Source organism: Melanaphis sacchari, unplaced genomic scaffold (assembly GCF_002803265.2).
Source record: "Melanaphis sacchari strain LSU unplaced genomic scaffold, SCAv2.0 Contig221_pilon_pilon, whole genome shotgun sequence".
Lineage (NCBI taxonomy): Eukaryota > Metazoa > Arthropoda > Insecta > Hemiptera > Aphididae > Melanaphis > Melanaphis sacchari.
Genome location: NW_020271098.1, coordinates 434246 through 456718, shown reverse-complemented (window position 1 = coordinate 456718; position 22473 = coordinate 434246). Strand labels below are relative to the sequence as shown.

The 22473-nt window shown below is 25.7% G+C and overlaps 2 protein-coding genes across 5 annotated transcripts; one reads left to right on the top strand and one right to left on the bottom strand.

Annotated features, from left to right (window-relative positions):
- Positions 1–3559: 3559 nt before the first annotated feature.
- On the top strand, positions 3560–7263 carry LOC112594140 (eukaryotic translation initiation factor 3 subunit D). The gene is made up of 11 exons (XM_025338789.1): positions 3560–3694; positions 3766–3808; positions 3891–4128; positions 4913–5104; positions 5168–5300; positions 5735–5882; positions 5965–6095; positions 6170–6385; positions 6454–6789; positions 6865–6940; positions 7161–7263. Exons 1-11 carry the CDS (start codon positions 3560–3562, stop codon positions 7205–7207), a joined length of 1695 nt encoding a protein of 564 aa, XP_025194574.1. The 3' UTR covers positions 7208–7263.
- Positions 7264–8707: 1444 nt separating this feature from the next.
- Positions 8708–21531, bottom strand: LOC112594121 (probable low-specificity L-threonine aldolase 2). Of its 4 annotated transcripts, none has more exons than XM_025338757.1 (10): positions 21444–21531; positions 18123–18257; positions 16674–16821; positions 15921–16004; positions 14496–14584; positions 13544–13729; positions 12453–12646; positions 11959–12095; positions 10057–10181; positions 8783–8971 (listed from the first exon to the last, which is right to left on the bottom strand). In XM_025338757.1, the coding sequence occupies exons 2-10, from the start codon at positions 18132–18134 to the stop codon at positions 8783–8785; spliced, it is 1164 nt and encodes a 387-aa protein (XP_025194542.1). In that variant the 5' UTR covers positions 18135–18257; positions 21444–21531. The 4 variants fall into 4 exon arrangements, with proteins under 4 accessions (XP_025194540.1, XP_025194542.1, XP_025194541.1 ...); XM_025338756.1 differs by having other exon boundaries at positions 21421–21519; XM_025338759.1 differs by lacking the exon at positions 21444–21531 and adding an exon at positions 18737–18995.
- Positions 21532–22473: the final 942 nt, after the last annotated feature.

The window sequence follows — 22473 nt, the reverse complement described above, 5'->3', positions numbered from 1 at the left end:
TATTTATAATATTTAGTTAGTTAAATTATATATAGCCATATTTCGGGTATGTTGGACCATGTACACCAGCATCCCGACAGTGGATTATTGGTTTGTTTGGCATTTTATGATTGCGTCCTTTTATAAATCAAGCTACATACTCTATAGTTCAAACTTGCAACGCATAGATAGATGATTGTAATTTGTAATTATAATTTAGCTCTGTCAGTAGTCATAAGCATTATCACAAATCCACACGATTGGCATGGAAATCATTTGTGAAATTTTATAACATTACTATTTATTATATGTACCTACGATTCGCGTTATCACCATCATGAAATAAAATTAAAATCGTGCAGTGATCTGAACTTTTAACAGACAGATTGTACTCAAAATGATATTTACTGTTATTAGCATGGAGTCAGAACATAATAATTATGTTGTTTTATATGTTATTAGGTGAGCAGAACACAGAGTAATAGTTTCTTTGTGGAACAGAACAGACCGTTATCATTTATATAAACAATGCTAGGTACTTTTGTAAACAATTTTCAGGTGATTTTCTTTTTTAATATTTATTTTACTCGAGGCGAAATTTTTAAATTACTTTAAACTAATTAATTATATTATTGTTATTTATTCTATGTAGTGCTTATTGTCAATATTTCTGAATTGTCGTTAAACACTTATAATAAAAACATAGTCGATAAATCATAAGATAACATATATTTCAAGAACATTTAAATTCAATAACTTAGTATTTAAATAGAATCAATATGATTTTTAAGTATATATTACTAAGAACAAAATTAAAATCTGAATAATAATATACGCAGGTATTCAGATATTTTCTTATACTTAAATGTGTTTAAACAATTTATATTTTTACAAATATTTTGATGTACGGTAATTTTGTTCATTGATTGATATTAATTTTTAACGAAATATTATGTTTTGGGAATAGATAAACGATTTATTTCGTAACTAATAAATATTTTAAAATGTACGTTTATGTGAACAATGATACTATGTTAAACTTAAATTATTAAGATAATGTTTATTATTTGTATACTTATAGTTAAAATTATTTTTCTTATGTATGTCCAAAAATTATTTTCATACAAATAATATATTACACTTAGATAACTTAGAAATAAAAGTTCACTCAAAATTAAACAACTACCTACATTGGGATAGATTTGATTATTTTGAAGAAAAAACAAAAACTATATGTCAGGAGTTAAATTATACCAAGGCGCAAAGTCTCGTCTAAAAAAGAAGAAGGTATTTTATAATAAAAAAACGATATTGATACATTAATAAATGGTCGCGAAAAGTTTAAAATATTTACATTTTATGTGGTTATTTATTGAGTAGAAAGTGAATTAGAGAAACGGCGACAAACTTATGATTTCTACTACATTAAACTGTTGATATTCCACAAGCTGATTTCAACAAGTGTCTAGGAAATAATAGAATATACCAATAAGTTACAAGAATGTCACCCAGGTGATATTGAAAAAAAATTTTCAATAGAATGTATACATTTTAAATCTTATTTAGAATCTTCAAATAAACAAATTAATTGTATTTCTCTTCTACAGTAAATTATTACAAGAAGATTCTGTTATGGACATGTATCCTATTATAGATATAGCACTTAAAATATATGTTTGGATATCAATTTTTAACTGTAAAACTGAACGTTCTTTTTTATGTTTGAAACGAGTTATAAATTATTTAAGATCGACTATAGATAGGTACTAAAAAACTCAATAGTTTAGCAATGTTGAATATCAAAGCGGATTTATTGTCGATTTTAAATTGTGATGATTTAATTGATGCATTTGCTGAAGAAAAAATTTAAAGTTTTAAGTATAATTAATTTATAAATTGCAAAAAAAAAACTTATGAGCAATTTAATTTTTATTAATAATACATTTTTTTTTTCGTATAGGATAATAATACAACAAATTTTATAATCAACTATGTTTAGGAAAGTGCTTATAATCGAAAAATCTCTAAATACGCCACTGTTAGTATATTTCATTATTATTTAGTATAAAATATAAATAAGTAATAAGTATTAACCAATGGAACGAAATGTAAAATAAAATACTTAGGTTTTACATCACAGGTTAAACTAGATAAATATTATAATTGATAATTATTTTCTAAAAAAACAAATGTATATATGTAAATTATTATGATTACTTATTATAATTACACACATACAGGGGTGGAGTGGGAAAAAATTCAGGCCAAAAAATAAATTTATTCTAGGCAATTCAACATTTTTATCTTTTGAATAGAAACTTTATTTTATTTATGTATGTAATGAATTTTTTATTTAAATGTCAATAGGTAAATAACAAATAAAAAAATTCGTCGCATTGGTATGTATTTTATCGATAAAACTATTAAAAAAACTTTAAATCTAAAATCTAAAATAAATAACAAAATAATAATAATCTCAAAATGTTTTTACATAATATATTATGATAATAATATGATCGGGCTTAAATGATGAATCATTATGATCAGAAATATTTTTAGTATCTATTAAAATGTTTGGTAAATTTCTTTAGAAATAATATTATATTAATTAGATACATTGTTTTTCACTTAGCATCAATAACTTTTTACTTTTTTCACTCTCTTTCAGCACCACCTGTCCTTTTCTTATTATCACTCATTCCGAGGAAACCCGAAAAATATTTAATATTGAAATTAATATAATATTTAAAAACAAAACTTTTTTTAAAGCGTATGAAATATAATTAATGTACCTAGTACAAAGGTACTCTACTAGTCCATCATGCTGTATTTTGTTAAATAGATATTTTGATGACAAAATAATAGGAAAATGTATATTTGACTCGATAGTCGCGAGACGATAAGGTATTATTGTGTTGTAGAGCTTCTACGAAAGTTCTAAAAATAGATAGTGTGTATTTTACTAACGTTGGTATATCGTATACACTATGTACGGGCTACGGCAAATTCATATCGAATAACTATCGCTAATCAGAATTCAAAATAACAAAAATAATATAAAAAGGATATTTAATTAAATTGTTTTTATGATTTCGTTTTGGTATATAGATAAATATACTTTTCACATTATTCTACACTAATAATTTCATGTTTTTTTCTATCTATACTTCAGGCCAACGGGCTATTTAGCTTCCAGGCCATCGGGATTATTCCCGGTATCTCGGTGGGCCACCCTGCCCCTGCACACATATTTTAATATAAATACAATTAATTTAATTTAATTAATATAGATTTACAATTTCAAAAAAACCCGGCGTTATTTATCACAATACATCGTTATCAATTTGTTACCCAATTCCAAATACGTTGTAGTAAGATCATAACGCGGTTCGAAAGAACCTCCTTGGATATAGCGTGATGATGAATTGTAGGTTAACGCCTATTATCATCATATACTCACGACACTTTCGTTGTTTATCCCGTCGGTTTTTTGCTTTCGTGGTCGAAACTATTTACGAATTGTAATATTAGTTGTGAGAATTCATATTTTTTACTAGTGTTTTCAATACAGCTTTTTGCAATGCCGGAAGAAGTGCCTCATTTTGTACCCCCAGAAATACAAAATAATCCGTTCGGATGGGGACCGTGCGAAATGCCAGACCAGTTTAAGGACATGCCATATCAGCCATTCTCAAAAGGAGATCGTATTGGAAAAGTAAGACATTTGATGGTTCTAATTGCTGTTTAAATTTGTTTGATTAATACCTATACCAATTTTATCTCTAGATTTCTGATTGGACTGGTTTGTCACAGGACAAAAAATATTTGAGTGAGTAAAGATTTGTAATATATACCACAGTAGGTACTTGTATTATTTCTTACTAAATATTATTTATTGTGTTATTTTCCAGACAAATATCAGTCTCAATTTGGTAGTGGTAATCAGTATGCGTATTATCACGAAGAAGATGAAAACACATTCCACTTGGTGGACACGTCTCGTGTACAAAAACCTCCTTACCAGCGGGGTCGTCATTTTCGTCAAGGTGGTCGTATGTTGCGTGGTCAAGGTGGTCGTGGTGGTATTTCACGTTTACCTGGTGGTTCCAGTCAATTCCAATCTCTTGGAAAATTGAACAAACTTCAAAGGTATTATAACAAAATATAAGTTATAAGTATATTAAATGTAAATTTATTTACTTGAAAAAAGATTCAATAATACTACTTTAAGGCATTAGGTATTATTATTTAGAATCTATATGGCTAACTCATAATATTATAAAAATTAAAACATACTTAATTATAAATAAAAGTAGTTAAATTTCATTCATATTATAAAATGAGAATGCCGGCTATTTAAATTAAAGTAAACAAATAATCTAAAATAAATACAATTAAAACTAAATTTTTTTTTTTATTGAACTTAAGCCCAGCAACTAGGGCTATTAGCTGTTGTAGGGGTTATAAACTGGTAGGGGGTAAGGTTGGTATGGTAGGTTGTTTTTTACGATTGTTACAATTGATAACAAACACGAGTATGCGTGGCAAGGTTTTTAACCACTATGATCCCGAGTGGTCACCCATCCGGGAGCTAGTAGCTGTGGCTGTTACTTACTCTCAGTTGCATTCCGCGACTGGTAGCAACCAACACCCCACGCCAAGCCTAAAACTAAATTTATTTTACACTTTTTTTTTTTTTTTTATTATAGCTTCAAGTTTACAACTAATATAGCTCAACAATTATATAATTATTTTACACTTAAAAAAACGTTAATGCATATTATGAATACCAATAAAAATACATTAAAATATTGCATTAGAATTAGTTAAATATTAAAAATATTTTTTAAATTTTTTACTGTTATCTAAATTTATAGTTTTAATTGTAATATAATTAATCTATTTTCCATTAATAAAAACTGTTGTTTTTTAGGGATCGAAAAAATCCAAATGCACGTAGAGGTTGGAATAATAAACAAGGTGGTCGATCCAATAAAAATAACATGCAAATGAAGAGTCGAGATGCCTCAGTTACTGTAAGAGCTGATTGGAATACTATTGAAGAGATGGATTTCGTTAGATTTTCAAAATTATCTTTGCCCACTGTTAAAGAGCCAGAAGATCTGTAAGTGTAACAAAAATTGATCATTGCTAACTTTTTTTTATTCTTTTTATAACTCAATTTTAGTATATGTTGTGGCTCCTTGGAATATTATGATAAATCATATGACCGAATTAATGTTAAAAACGAAAAGCCATTACAACGTGTTGATAGACTTTTCCATACTGTTACTACTACTGATGATCCGATTATAAGAAAAGTAAGTAGACACTAATTAATATACTTACTAAGATTATTGAAAATTTGTCAGAATAATATTTTTTATCTTTGTATATCATAATTCCTAATAGTTTTCTGTCAATTTCTGAGTTCATTCAGGCCTATTAACTTTTTAATTTGTCAGTAATTTTTTACTTCTAATATGTATATCTTTGTTTTATTTTAAAATTTTATTGATATTGTCCTGTATCAATATTTTAAGTATTTTATCATATTACTTTTAACAAATTTAGTGCTATATACTTTAAACATTATAATAGTTCAGTATACCTTAAATTAAATTATAGCATAGAGATACTATTAAAATTAGGAAATTCATTAAATCTATTTTTTAAGAAAACATTTTATTTTATTGCCATATTTTTATTATTGTATCAAAATTTATAACTAATAGGTATAAAAAAATGTTTATAGTTGGTGAAAACCGTGGGTAATGTTTATGCTACAGATGCTATATTAGCATGCTTAATGTGTTGTACTCGATCTAACTACAGTTGGGACATAGTTATTGAAAAAGTTGGTGATAAATTGTTCTTTGACAAGAGAGATAATACTGAATTTGGTAAGCATTTTTTTTTCTCATAAATACATACAATTGACTGTGTTTCTAGTGTTGTAATATAATTATTTACTTGGTTTTTTAGATTTACTTACTGTCAATGAAACAGCAGTAGAACCTCCATCAGAAGAAGCAAATAGCTTGAATTCGCCAAGGAACTTGGCATTAGAAGCTACTTTTATCAACCATAATTTTTCACAACAAGTATTGAAAACTGTAAGTTTTAAATTGATTTACTTGAATAATTTATATAAAAAAAAGTATTTTTATACGGTTATTAAATATTTAAGGGAGAAGCAAGATACAAGTTTGACGAACCCAATCCATTTGTGTCAGATGATGAAACCGATGGAGAAGTAGCATCTGTTGCTTATCGATACCGTAAGTGGGATTTGGATAATGGAATTGTATTGGTTGCTAGATGTGAGCATGACTCGGTGCTACAAGTACCAAATGGAGATTTGCAATTTTTGACTATTAAAGCACTTAATGAATGGGACTCAAAAGTAAGATAATAATAATTTTTTTTTAATATTAAACACAATAAAATATGTTTTTATATTTGTTAAAATAGTTGTCTGGTGGAGTAGATTGGCGTCACAAGTTAGATGTACAACGTGGAGGAGTTTTGGCTACAGAATTACGAAATAATGCTTGTAAATTAGCTAAATGGACAGTACAAGCTTTGCTTGCTGGTTCTGATTACATCAAGTTTGGGTATGTTAGTCGTGTACAAGTGCGTGATTCGTCAAAACATGTTATATTAGGCACACAACAATACAAACCTACTGAGTTTGCGACTCAAATAAATCTGAACATGGATAATGCATGGGGAATTCTACGATGCATCATAGATTTGTGCATGAAGCAAAAGGATGGCAAATATCTCATTATGAAAGACCCGAACAAGGTTTCTATTCTTTATTTTAATATTAAATCTCTTGTAATACTATTTACTATTTTATAATTATTTTTTTATTAACAGCCACTCATTCGTTTGTATGACATTCCTGATAACACATTTGATTCAGACAATGATGAGAATGAAGATGAAGAAAGTGGTAAGAATAATTTTTTTAAATATTTAAAATCAAAAACATATAATATATTTTATATTTATATTTTTTAAGTTAAAAAGTATTATAATTTATTAGATGGATTTAATTTAACACATTGTTTGGAATCCTTTTTTATATTTATGATTTTATTCCAAATACTTATTACATGATTTCATTGTTAAATATTTACATTTTATTAAAACATATTTTGTTTTTATTTTAGGTGAAAAATCTACGATACCAGCTGAACTTCTTCCACCAAATCCATGAAAGAAATTTGAAATTTAATTTTTAAAATTTCATTAAAAATTTAAGTTACAGTTTTATATTCTTTTTAGTCTAAATAATTTATTAATTTGTAAACATAATCAATATTTATTATGTTTAGAAATCGCTAAATTATGATTTATATTTCATTCAACAATAGTTAAAAATTTATTCAAATATTGATTTGTTTTTTATCAATTAAAACATTAAATTAAAAATCACTCGTTTTTAGAGAATATTAATTAAATGTACCATTGGTTTGATAAAATTTGAATTAAATTAAAAATAAATAACTAAAAAGTCATTTGGTATGTATAAATAATATCTATAGATATACAATTTTAAAATTACAAAGTATCTAGTTATTTTAAATCCCAATGTAAACCATTATAACTTCGAGGAGCATTTTTTTTATCATAGTTTCATGTATTAAAAAAAAGCTATACTTCCATCGTGTGCCTTGTCTCTGTCTAACATACCAATTTTGTGTTAGTTTTACTATTAATATATTATATTATCCAACTTCAATGTCTGCTTGTACATTGGTTTTTATGATATTTTTAAGTGAGTTATGATAATTTTTAAATTATTATATTGTACATATTCATAACTTGTTTAAAAATTAAGGCTTGTGGCCTTAGAAAGACATGTACTAATTTAGTTTTTAGATTCTGATAGAACCAATGAATGCTTTTGTAATTTTCTGGTAACAAGTTGATCTAATCAGTAATTCGAGGAAAAAAAATTAAAATATCCATTAGTTTTCAAAACAATTTAATAGTTATGAGAATTTTTATGCAAAACAAGTTTTTAACAAAATATTTTGAAGTTTTTATAACATATTCTTAAAATTTAAAGTCATATTTTTTAATTTCATGAAATTTGTTGAATTTATAGTGTATTTCATTTTAATACTCGAGGCTAGAAAAAAAAAATTAATATAGGTTTCCTATCAAAATTTTATTTTAGTTTTAAAAAGTATATTGTAAGTAAATGACCATCTTATAAATTCTTAAATAATTTTTGTTATTTTACTGTAGTTTAAAAAATACCGATTGAAGAAACTTAAAATTTTTCGCTAAAATACTATTTAATATTTACTTAAACTAAAATTTCGCCTTTAAAGCTAGATATTTTTATTTTATATAGATTGTACAACATTCACCAATAAATTTCAGAGTTATTTAAAAATTAGTTTAACATACATATTATTTATAGAAAAATATCTTTGAAAATAACGCTAACGCATCAGTAACAATAATTTTTCGTATTTAAAATTTAACACATCTACTACAGAAACATACAATGACAAGGCGCTTAAATCTATTGTACACCATATAACAGTGCGACTTACCGGATTGTTTTTTTTATATAATTATTAATTATTATACAACCGGTCTGATATTCCGATTTCGTGGAAAAGTGTTGTTATTAAGGTTATTTTGTTCGCTCGATTACACGATTGAGTATCGACACCACATCGCAGTGCCGAGGGTCTCAAAATATAATTATAATATATAATATTTATATAAACAAAACATAGTATATACAAAGTGCATTTCAATAATGGTGGATGAACTATCGGCTACAGTACGTGTCGATTTTTCCAATGACGTACTTAATCTTTTCAATAGCCATATCCACTTCTTCGTCGGTAATGTTCTTGTGCGTCACGAATCTCACTCTTGTGTCGTTTATCTGCGCAATCCTCACGGCCGTCGACCGTATCTTGTTGTTCGACTGACTGTCGCATTCATCAGGGTCTATCTGTGAAACAGATATTAAACGATGTTAGTATGTTACCTTAAACCAATGCTATTGACGAAGTACATAAAATATTATATGCTATGAAAATGATAAAAATCTTTTTCAATAATGATATGCTATTATTCTAAGAATATATTTTTCTTTTGAGATATCGAATTAGTATAATATCTAAGGATTAAAATTGTTAGCGGTCGCGGTGGTTTTTTAAAGAGAAGGGAAAACTGTTTAATTTATGATAGTAAATTCTAAGAAAAGTAGATTGACTTTCAATTCACGATCGATCGCTTCATGGCTTTGGTGACAGGGGTACCTATCTCTAAGTGGCAACGGAGGACGCAGTCATCTTCCCCTACATGGTTTTACCACGTATCGCATTTAAAAAAATGTTTTTAATTTTCACGATTGTTAATTTTTCTTATTAAAAATATGTGGGTGCGATTTTTTTTTCGTAGGCGTTTGAAGTTAAAAATATTGATAAAATTTGTCAATATCACGAAAACATGCAAATTATTTTGTAGTTAAAAATGTACAAAATATTCGTTTTGTATGAATAAGGTTTGACAATTTAATGTGAATATCCTCACAAGTATAGTTTTTACTGGAGTACATAAATCTTGAAAATATATAAGCAAAATGGATACTTAATTGTAGAATAAGTGAATAATTATAATTCAAAAATATTATAAGTGGACACTTGAAACTTTCACGTACCTATATTTTTATACTAATCTACAATAATTAATTTATTAAAACATTAAAATTTATTTTATGCTAGGTATGGTTTATTTATGTCAATCGTATACAAATCGTTCTACATATACATACGGGTATATGTTAAGATTGATTAGATCGTAATGACAAAGAGGGAGAGTATTTTTTCACTCAGTTTTAATTTTGACACTTTTTTGTTTTCGTCCTTGTTATTGTAGGATTTGAATTATTTTATCGTGTTTAATAAAGTATATTTAGATTTGCGAACCGTGGTCCGCGAGTGATGTTGTATTTTTTAACGTATACATACAATATAATATATTGTCAAAGGCAGCGATGGTGATACTTTTTAAAATAAACTGATTTCACTATACCTTTATCAGCTCGGAAACAAAGTATTTAGCGTCGACTACAGTTGAGTTAATGTTCACCAAAAGTATGTTTGTGTTGAATGCGTCTGGGTTGACGGTCACGTATGGACTTGCTGTCTTTTGGATTGCTGCATGTAATTATAACAATAAATAAATAATAAAAATTAATCATAATCAATCAGTAGGTAGCGCGATTTCAATTAGTAATGGATCGGGCAAATGTTTTGAACGGTTTAAATTTGCAATTAAAAAAAAAAATTGATCGCTACACTCGCAACCACGTTTTTATCAAACTACTCTTGCCATCTTGTATATTTTTTAATTTACATGATTTATCTCTAATCTTTACGACGAAATATTTTTCATTAACTTACAATATCATTTAAAAATGCAGTTTAGCAAATATTATATTTTAATTTAAAATAAAAATTTACGATTAAATAACAAAAACGTCTTTAAGCTATTCGTGGACAGCTTTTTGTTTTTATTTTTAAAAATATATCCACTGCAGATTAAATTTAATCAATTATGATTTATGTGATTAAACCTCATGATTATTTATATTACTAATATTACTTAATATTATAATTATTGTTATACAATATTATATATTATAATATAATCCTTTTCTTTCACACCACTCACACACACATACGTAAATACACATAGTTGAATCCAGAAAATTTCTCTGGGGGAGGCTCACTTTTTTTCACGAGTATTGTGTACCTATTTAATAAATGGGTACATTTTGTTGAAAGTCGGGGCATTAGCCCCCTCCCCCCCTGAAGTGTACCTGGATTCAACATTGCATACACACGCATATACTAATTTAAATGCACGTTTTCATAAGTTTACACTCAGTTAGTCTGCCCAGTGAGAGAACACGGGCCACTGCAATTCAGCACATCTGCGCTCGATATCTCGCCATAACGGAACCCGTCTCGGTGCCAGGATGTCGCATGGGCACACTCAGATTTCAGAAAAACCGATTTTTGTCGGGCTGCTGCATAGTCTTTCGGTGGACTAGATAAATATTAAATATACCTACATTCAATTAATCCAACTATTAATTATTAATAAGTAGTTACCGATTTGTCATCGTGATAATAATTTTTATTCTCGGTACACAATATAACAATATATATATATATATTATTTTGAGGAATTATTACAAAAATAGGCATATTTTTTTTTTACCAATAATGGTTAGGTCGATAAACGACCCGGCATCGGTTCATCGGACTGCTTTTAAAATCAGATAGGACAGTGCATCCCCCTCACCACCCTGACACCATTATAATCAATTTACAATGCTACAAGTACAAATTCGGTATCTATCAATTCATTATTATGAATTTCAGTTAAATAATCTATTTCTGTGTGGTTCATTATTGTGAGATTCGTGGTGCTTTATCCTAAACATATAACTTAAGGATTTGAGCATGACCCTTATAATGATTTGTGTCAATGAGAAAATCAAATGTTTAATAATATTGTAGTCTGCATTTGACTTTTACCGCGGTGTGCTGACTTGAGGTCGAAGCAGTCAATTTTAAAATAACTCAAAAAGCTAAAATCCCTTATAAATATTTTAACATTGATGTAACACGATAGATTTAGAAATGCTTTTTTTTTTGACTATTCAAAATTACCATTGGTTAAAATGGTTTTTATCTCCGTATACTCAGACTCTAATGGTCTTTTTTTACAAATATTAAGGAAAGTATTATGCATTTTTATTATTTTTTTCATGTAAACTCAAAGACTTTTGAACGGCTTTAACTTTCTTAAGCCCTCGATTTCCAAGATTAAGTATATATACTTAATAATATATATATATATATATATATGTAATATATGTAATATGACATATGATATTTTAATTGATGTGATCATATTTTGTACCGTAAGCGATTTTCTTAGCGTTTCTATGATCGTCAGCCAGCCTTTCCACGCAATTATCCAACGCGTACAGTCCCGCCGCAGCCACGATCCCAGCTTGCCGCATGGCACCGCCCAAAACTTTTCTCAATCTTCTAGCCCTGTAAGCAGAAATTAATATTTTAGTAGTTGCTATCATTACCATTTTACCTTTGGTACCTACATGTTATAATTACATAAGACATAAGTAATTTATGAAACTATACATATAAGATAATATCTATTTTTCTATAGATTTAAATTTTTATACAGGTATGCCATAGCATCTAATTAGTATTAAAGTGATAAAAATACATCAATTTTTAATTTTTTTCCCTCAACTTAAGAATATATATATATTTTTTTGATGTTAAGTAGAAAACCAATTTTAATTGTTGCTATATTTTCAATATTTTACTACGTATTACTGTATTAGTTATAAGTACAATATATTTATTAGATGTATTGTTTATAATTACTTTTCAATGAATGGTTTTTCACCAATTAAAATGGAACCAATTGGGGCACCAAGGCCTTTGCTCAAGCAAAACGTCACGGAATCGCAATGCTTCACTATTCGGCTGACTGGAACTCCTAGACTCACAGCTGCGTTAAACACTCTAGCTCCGTCCATATGCAAGGGTATGTTTCGTTCTTTGGTGAGTTTTCCCAACTTAAAGTTTATTAATTACACACGTATTAAGTTTTATATTATTACAATCTAAAATTATTATATTTTACATTACTATATATTGTTATATTTTATTCATATATTAATGTAATTGTAAGATACCTATCGCCTGTCAGTGTTTTTTTAATAAATAAAGTATAAGGTAGCAAACTGAATAAAATTGTCCTTCGAGATTGTGTTCAGTTTTTATGTTTAAAAAATAAATGTCGTAATCGCGAAATTCATTGAAAATAACTAATTTTTAGGACTTAGATATCATATTTTTGCATAGCTATTGTAATTTGTACACCTGCATACAAATGTAAAGGTATGATAAATTAGAATTTCCTATAGGTAAGTACAACAAAGATAAGAAAATGTATTATTTTGAATATTGACGAGAATTGTTTTTGATTCTTAGTTATGAAACACCATTAACCATAAAATTATGAAAATGTAATTATTTCCGAACTATGAATTCTCTATCATTATAATGATTATTTACTAAATATTTAAACTGTATAAATAATAAAAAACGCAATTATCAGTTATCTGCACATAACGAAAATTAATTAAAATCAATAGTCATCAATTATATTGATGAATTAATAATTACGATAGTGAACATTATTTTAATTTACACGTAATTTATACAGCAATTATAAGTACCTACTTATTTAGAAAGTTAAGCGATATTGAAAAAATACACACATATATATATATATATATATAGGGCCAAACAATTGATTTACTAAAAATAATTTTAGTTAAAGAGTTAGTTAGAACTGTTAGTAGTAATATGTAAAATATAAATATGTTATAGGTACCTATAACAAAAGTATTAAAATAGTATTAAAAATAATAATACATTAAATCATTATTGCATTATATATTTATTACCTGATCAATCCATTCAATAGGCAATACAGTACCGCCACAGTAGTTGTGAGTGTTTTCAATACAAACTAGTTTAGTATAAGGTTCGTGAGGGTCTGGGAACTCCGGTCTTATTTTTCCAAGTAACTCTGTCATATCCAGTGTACCATCCTCCAAATTCTTAACTTCTCGCATTTGCAATCCGGCAATCTGTTAAAATTAACAATGAATATTTTTATTTTCATTTTTTTGTTCTAGAAAAATACTAAATATAACGTTATGCTTTTTTTATTGAAACTGCATGAACAATTAATTTTCAAACAAATCAAATTTAAATATCAAAATTATTTTCCGTTTACAATTTAAATAGCTTTTGAGTATGGCTCAGTCTGTTTAATTCATAGAATTTTTCATGTCATTTTCTCCTAACTAAAAAAAAAGATACTCCATCTCATAATTTATGAGTTTTTTTTATATATCTTATGTCTTTGATAGAGTTTACTCGACAGTTTGTTAAATAAGCTTCGGATGTATTTATCCTAACTTCACGTTAAAACACGGTTACATTACCTATTGTTCAAATGTGTTTATTAATAATATTATAATCTAACTTGTGACACTGTCAGATATATTTAGAACTACAAACATCTCCGTCATCTAAATAAATGACTGACTGCAACTCTGTCAAGCAATTCTCACCAAAGTTTAAAAAAGAATAGAAGATAAGATTGTGTCAATTGTGACCGCCTTGAGTATATACAATATATACATATACAGATATGTACTCAAAACCTTAAGTAACACTAATAGATCGCTTTTTTAATTAAATATTCACGACTCTCAAATCATTATTTCAATATGTTTATAATATTGTTAATTATTAATGTATAGACTATAGATGATATATTTTTTATTTTCTTGATTAAAAATATATTCATGTTAAAATACTCAAATACAAAATAGTATGTATTATAACCTGTGAAGCTCCACCTTGTTCCCACAGCAAAATATGACTTTTATGACCGACTATTACTTCACCTCCACGTTGGTTTGAATGACTCATCACTGAAAATTATTGTCATAATTAATTTAAAAAATATATTAAAATATAAATTATAATATTATGAATCAAATAATAAACTTTCAAGTAATATAAATACTTAAAGCTATTTGTTTCATAAATCGAAAAAAATGAATGGATAACTTTCATTTAACTAATTTTAGTATTAAATTTCATAAGCCAGAGGTCGGGAATCTGCGTCTCCTTAATATACAATCTATGACTCTTTGGAAAATGCATCAATATCAAGACCCGTAAAATTTTAATTAAAATTTGATAATAATTTTTTTTTCAGATTACGATATAATTTATTACTTAAATTTTATTTTTATTTGTATTCTATAGTGATGATATTCTGAATTTTTTAGTAACGATTTTTATTTCAGGTAAAAATAAAATAATATTTTATCTATAATGACTCCAAAAAAGAAATAAAGTTTTCACATATGGCTCTCTGGACATCATGGTCTTATAACTTTTAAAAAAAATGGCCCTTTCCTATGAAAAGGTTCTTGATTTCTTTCATAAACTCTTCCAAAGCATTTGGAAATTTCAAAAGTAGTGAATATATATTTTAGTATTACACATTAAAATACTTCGATTTGAATTTAAGTATAAAAATTGAATTAAGCCAGTGTTTAAATTTGAATAACCTTTAAACTAATATAATGTATATTGATAAATTAAGTTTAAGAGAAATTATAAATTAAAATAATTAACGACTTATAACAGGTGTTATAAGTAGTTATATCCGTTATATTATAAACATTGATTATGGATATACACATTGAATAATTTATAATATAGTTTAAATGTATTACGTTTATCTATATAATATATTTAATATTGGTTAATTAGCTCATTAACAAACTAATCGATTAAAAAAAAGATAATAAGTTCAAACGTACCTTTATAGATAATTAAATAATTTGTAATTAAATGTTTATCGATTTCACATCTAGTTAAATTTTGGTAAAAAACAACAAGCCTTTAATAATTGAATTAAATAATAATGCATGTTTTTCAAATGTTGTAGAAGATGAATGATATTGTTGTGTTAAATAAAAATAAAAATTTATTTTGAAATATATATTTTGGCATTTTCATTTCTTAAATTTCAACCCAATTTACTTTCTATCAATGAAACTGCTGCTTACTATTACAAACGCTTCCACGTCAAACTATTTGTTTATCCCAACCAACTAATTGACGAATTATCATCACTTCTCAGTAATCAAACCAAATATCTCAAAAGGAACTGGTATTGCGACTTAATTACTTATTATTAATTTCTTTTTCTTGTCTAAATTTAAAAGCTATACTAAAACTATGTTTAATTACTTGCAATCAAATTTCCCATGAGTCCGCTTGGTAAAAATATTGCCGCTTCCTTTTCAAACAGTTTTGACGATTTTTCTTCCAAAACTAAAATAATTAAAGAAAACTAAAATTAGTTAAACAATATAGCATAGAAGTGACATAACAATAGAAAATATTTTATAGGTGATGGGGAGGGGCTTATGAGGAACATTTCTATGTTTTTTTATAATAAATTATAAATTCATATTTTATCTTGAAATTTGTGGCAAGTAATTCATAAAATATATAGTGGCCTTTTCTTAATTATTTCAATGGCACTTAATTGAATTAAAACATTAATGATTCAAATTATAAAGGTCAGATAAAATACACGATATAACAGTAGTACAACTAATAGTTTATTTTTAATATTTACATAATATGTAGGTACTTAATATGAAAGGGATATACTTTTAGGTAGATGATTTATAAACTTGACAATTTTGGTATTTGTTTTGAAAAATTATTAAATTGCTTATTTGATTATTTTATACCTAGGTGTAGACATTTGCAACGCTATTTTATCAAGTGATTTTGAAGATTTAATTTATGAAACATTCAAACATAGTTCAAATATATTTACCTATTTAATTAATTCTACAGTTAAAAGTATTATAAATTTAAATAGTAACGTAATTTATCAAAAAAAAAAAAAAAAATAATAATAATTATAGATAATTGATCTCTGTTCTATATTGTCATAGATGATACTCAGATTTAAGTTTAAAATCTTACGATTAATGGTGGGATCCTCGCCGTAACCGTCGTCGCCGACTTCGGCGTCGAACATTGCTTGACGCATATGGACATCAGGTTTTGTTACTGTGTCGCTTCTCAAGTCAATCACTTCACTCTGCTGCAAATTATTGTCGGACGGCACCAGCTTTAAAGTTTTGAACGAGTACATATTATTATTTTTTGATTATTATTAAAATTAAAATTTTCTGGTACAGTAAATTTTATTTTCAGTTAAAATTATCAACTGCGTCAGGTATTGTGTTAACTTATCTATTTATACAACGAAAAACGTGTTCCTTATCGTTTTTATATATTCATAGGCGTGTCTAGACCTTTTTCGTAGGTCGTACACAAGCGTTATAATATTAAGTTAACATTATATGAATGTAAAATCAAGTGAGAATAAGGAGTTTGATCCCAAAATATTGTAAAAAACTTATCATTATCTGTCTTATTATGAGTACAGAAATATGACTAATAAATAAAAATGAAAAAAAAAAACAATAGTTAATAAATTAAAGGAACTGAAATATTATTGATATCACATTTACTACTCACGTTTCGTCAAATTTCGGAGGTTGTATATTATGTGCATGAAAAGCACGACCTGTATACATGCTTATATTTATTATTTTTATCACGCTATATACACTTTTATTCACGTGAACATTAAATGTTAGTGAAATTTTCATTAATTGTAAATTATAAACTTAAAAGTATAACAATGTTCCAAATAAGTTGTTTTTTATTATATCAATATAAACAGCTATAATATTTTTTATATATTTTTTTATCTCAATCGTGATTATATGATGAAATAATTATATTATATTATGGAAGCTAAAAGATTTTTTATAGCTCATAATTTATTGCGATTAGAGTCTATAGTTTATACTTTGTAAAAGTAAAATCAATATTATTATAGTGGGTATGTAAACTAAACCTTTAATAATTTTATTGCAGTTTACGTGTTATTTCAAACCCAGATTAAGATTAATCTAACCCCGGGCTAGACAATTAACTAATTTTTAATAATAACAAATAATTAAAAATGTTTTTATCTAACGATTAATCAAAAAATTGTAGTAAATGATAATTAATAAATTATTAATTAATTCTAATTAGTTGATCTATTGATTGACTAATGCTAAGTTAGATATATTTTTTAAAACAAAACATTAAAAGCAATACCATATTTAATCATATTATAAAATAAGTAAGTAATTAGGAGATTTTATGAGTAATTTTGTATTTAAATTTCAATTTACAATATGTTCATAAATTTATTAATTATAAATAAATGTGATGATGTAAAACAAAAAATACATGATTCATAAATTCTCAAATTGGAGGACTCGAATAGAATAGCTATTTAATATATTATTATAATAAATAATTTAGCTAATTAAAGCAACAATTACCAAAAAAATAATATATTTTACCAACCTTTTTATACATTTTTGATTGACTTGACGTATAGATATTTTAGAAATTATTTGTTCCTATAGACAGTAATATATAATAACAATGACTACTAGTTACTTCTGCAGGTTAGGTTGTATTCTCTTTTACTTGCCACTTCTAGAACATAAAAGTTTCAGTAAACTATCATATTATGTATGTATTAATTTGTATATTAACAGTACTACAATAGGTACCTATTTAAAAGTAAATGTATTTAAGACTACGTAAAAATAAAATAATTTAATATTTAAATATTTATATTACTGTTGTTCCAAGAATAATTAAAAAAAAAATAATAACATTTAAGTCTTTATACTAAATATGTAGAAAATAAGCAAAAAGCTTAATAAACTTTAAACAGTTTTAACCTCTAGTTAATTTTTTACATTAACTGTGTTCTAAATTTAAACAGATTTGTATTTGTATTGATCTAATTAAATTACCTACAATTAGGTAGTCATTTTTACACATCAATTACTTATAATAAATAATACTTATAAGTCAATCAACTAACTTTTACATACGAATAATTAAATAGAATATCAATATATATAGATATATATAAAACTTACTTATAAATTATGATAAATTATTACCTTAAATAGTTTTGTTATATGCAGATACTTTGTATTTTTATTGTTATATCTTCTCGTGTACCTATATTTTGTGATTAGTATCGCAAGTCCATTAACAACACATCTTTAGAACTTATAACATTTATAATTGCATCATCATTTACAGATTGTTACGTTGTACCATACGCAAATAGAAGCGATCACATAGCGTCGTTTACGTAATCAGTAATTCAATAAAATATTATTTTAGTTGTAATAAACATGGTTAGAGTTTTGAAAATTATAAAATATCATAATAGAAAATATGTCAAAAAAATATATTTTATTTATAAACTAAGTTAAACAAATTGAATTGAATTATGACAGTATGATTTTACGATTGTCCACGTATCTTACAAATGTATTAGTTTCTATAGACTTCGGTCACTTTAATAAATAATAATCGCTGTATAACATATCATCAATTAAAATAATAGTGGGTATAATTTAATTAAGTTTGACATAAGATTAAGCCGGCTATCAATACGGTTTATGCTTCTATCAATGTGTAAACATATGTTTGCTATTTGTTATTTCATTATGAAGTTAGAACATATAAATCATTAATTACAAATCATAATTTTCCTCTTAAACTGATGCCACATATCCACCATATCTCTGGTTAAATTCGACAACAGTCAGGCTTTTTTATGGATATTTTGTCATTTTTATCGCATAATATAATATACACTTTAAACTTCTAACATTCTATCCTAGATAATAATAGTAGTTTTCTAGAGTATAAATTGTTACTTCTCACTTTGAGAGAATTATAGAGTTGAGCATTATACACTTTCATAAAATATATAACCTATATATTAAAACTAAAAAATAAGGGAACTCGCTCTAGTATATAGTAGGTATCGGTATACCTCGTCATTGACTAGATACCTATACGATGAGAAATGATTACAAGTGGAGATAGTATGTTAGCTTAAAAAATTAATGTACCCCATTGTGTAATTCCTATTCATTTTGTTACATATTATTATAGTTATGTAATAAAAAAATAAATAAAATTACAATTAACTAAACACTAAACAATAATACGTGATGATAAATAAATGTATATTAAATTTTATTCCATCTATTAATAATTGATTAATGTTAAGTTAAAAATATAGTTTTTATTTTCTAAATAAAAGGGTTGTAAGAACTAAAAAGCAATATATCTTAACAAAAAATAAATAATCCGGATTTTACATAAATATATTATTTTTAATCTTACATTTTTTATTGTACAATTTGATCATAAATATATCGAATGATAAAACAGATGATGTTGGATGTGATAATATGAAAGCAAAAATATATTTGATCATAATATGAAAAATTCTCAAATTAAAAAACGCAATAAAATAACTATTCAATACATTTTTATAATAAATAATTTAGTTAATTAAAATAACAATTACTAAAGAAAAATACAGACGTTTTTAGAAACTTACATAGATGGTAATATAGAATATTTACTACCAACTACTCCTGGAAATTAGGTTGCTTTCTCCTATACTTGCCACCTTTAGAACACAGTTACAATAAATACTTCTCTATTAATTATAGAATAAATATAAATTAATCTAATTTTTACTAACGAGTTTTATATAGACAATTTTTGAAATACATAGAAAACTCGCGAAGTTAAAAGTGCATGCATTTTTTACTACTTCAAATTGTAATAAAAAATACGAAAAAATTATAAAATCATAAAAAAATAACAGAATTTAAGAAACACCAATTTTTGAAAAGTAGTTTTGGATTTTGTCGATAAATAAATCCAATAATTTTACAATGTGTGTTTTTTTGGGGGAAGGGAGTTTGCCATTATCCTCATCACCTTTTGGAGCAGTAAAAATACACATATTTACAATTTCATATATTGGTAGCAAAGTTAATTTAGTTAATAGTTAGTACTTTGATAGGTTAAAAGTAAAAAATTTCTAGTTGATACTTTTCTCAATAATTGTAAAAAAAAAAAAAAAAATATGGGAAAACGTGAATTTATGCAATATAAGTTTTTGGCTACATCAATTTTTATCGAAAACGAATAATTGTTAATAATTGAAATTTTGGCCAATTGTTTATATTATCATTTATCACAGTATCACACAAATTATATGTTTTTAAATATCGTGAAATATTGGTGGTTTACTTAAAAATGTTTTGAAAACAAATTCTTTTAATTACTTACAATTTTTACATAGGTACGTCTTAACATATATAATAAGGTACTATTAATTATATTTTTAATTAATTTAGAATAAAATCCAAAAGTGAATCTTATGGGCGTATGGAATTATTCACTAAACTGTTAACTTAAGACCAAAATTTGAGCCCTCAAGTATAAAAATATTTATAAAAGAGTTTCAGTAATGGATCTTACTTTCTTTTTTATGTATTTTATTAACATAAAATAAACTTATACCTTATAAAACCAATTGAAAACAAAATGTATACATTTAAATTAAAATGTACAGATTAACATACAAATTAAAAATTATAACTTTAATAAATTTTAAAATTTACGGATAAATATCTCTAAATATCACTAAAAGAGACAACATATTTTTTAATAATATCAATTAAATCCAATTCGTGTTAATTGCAATGCTAAGACGGTTTGGTATAAACCAATTGATATTTAGTATAATATATTACGTACCTACCTATTGCATTTAAACTGACTTACTTAAAACCCGTGCAGAATCTATATTTTAACAACGTGAACACCATGTACAATGTGCTTACTTTAAAACATTACAAATGTGAATGGACTCGGTAGACATATATAAAATCGTTCAGACGAAACTGCTTTAGGTATTTAAATACTGGTTATTGTCCTCATATAGCCATATGTATATCTCCCCTACATTGATACTCATGTAGACACACTAATAATAAATAATAATATTTGATAGTTAACATTTGTTCAAAAATGTATGGTTAGTAAAATAAAGTTCAATGTCTATACACTGTTTTATTCAATATGTCTGTATATTTAAGTTCCTGTTGCACAGTACAAACACATAACCAGCTATTTATTTGTATGCAAAATGTATATAAAAAATTAAAAACTCAAAATTTATAGTGTTATATAAATAATGCCTATAGTTGTAGTATTCAAGAAGCACTCTGCGAAGATCAAACTACCAAAATTATTGTTTTTTCTTCCAAATTTAATTAATATATTTTAAATGATTATCATTTGCAAATCGTAATAATTATAAATTGTTCGTTTAAACATTTGTTATTTGTACACTTTTGTAGGCTTATCAAGGTCCTTTCAGTAGAACCAAATACTCGTATATTTATGAAATAAAATAAAATAAATAATAACCTTATGGTACATTTATAATCTCATTTTATATTATTTATTAAATACTTAAGATAAATATAATAATAATATTTAAATCAGAACCGATAAATATCTTTGTATCAGAAATCTTGACATCTTTAATTTTCTATATAATATTAATTAACACGTTCACTGCTACGATGTTTATTAGTTACTAATTACTATACGTGTATTTTTATATACAATAACGTCAATAACCAGTAGGTTTTAACGTTGGGTCTAGGGCAATTTTCTGTAGACCACTTCGCCGCTAAAGGTTAACCTCCCTACAAAATATCTAATAAATAAAATAATTCTGATAATTTCTATCTAAAATAATTGTAATTCGTATTTTTTTATTATTACATGTACATAATATATCGTA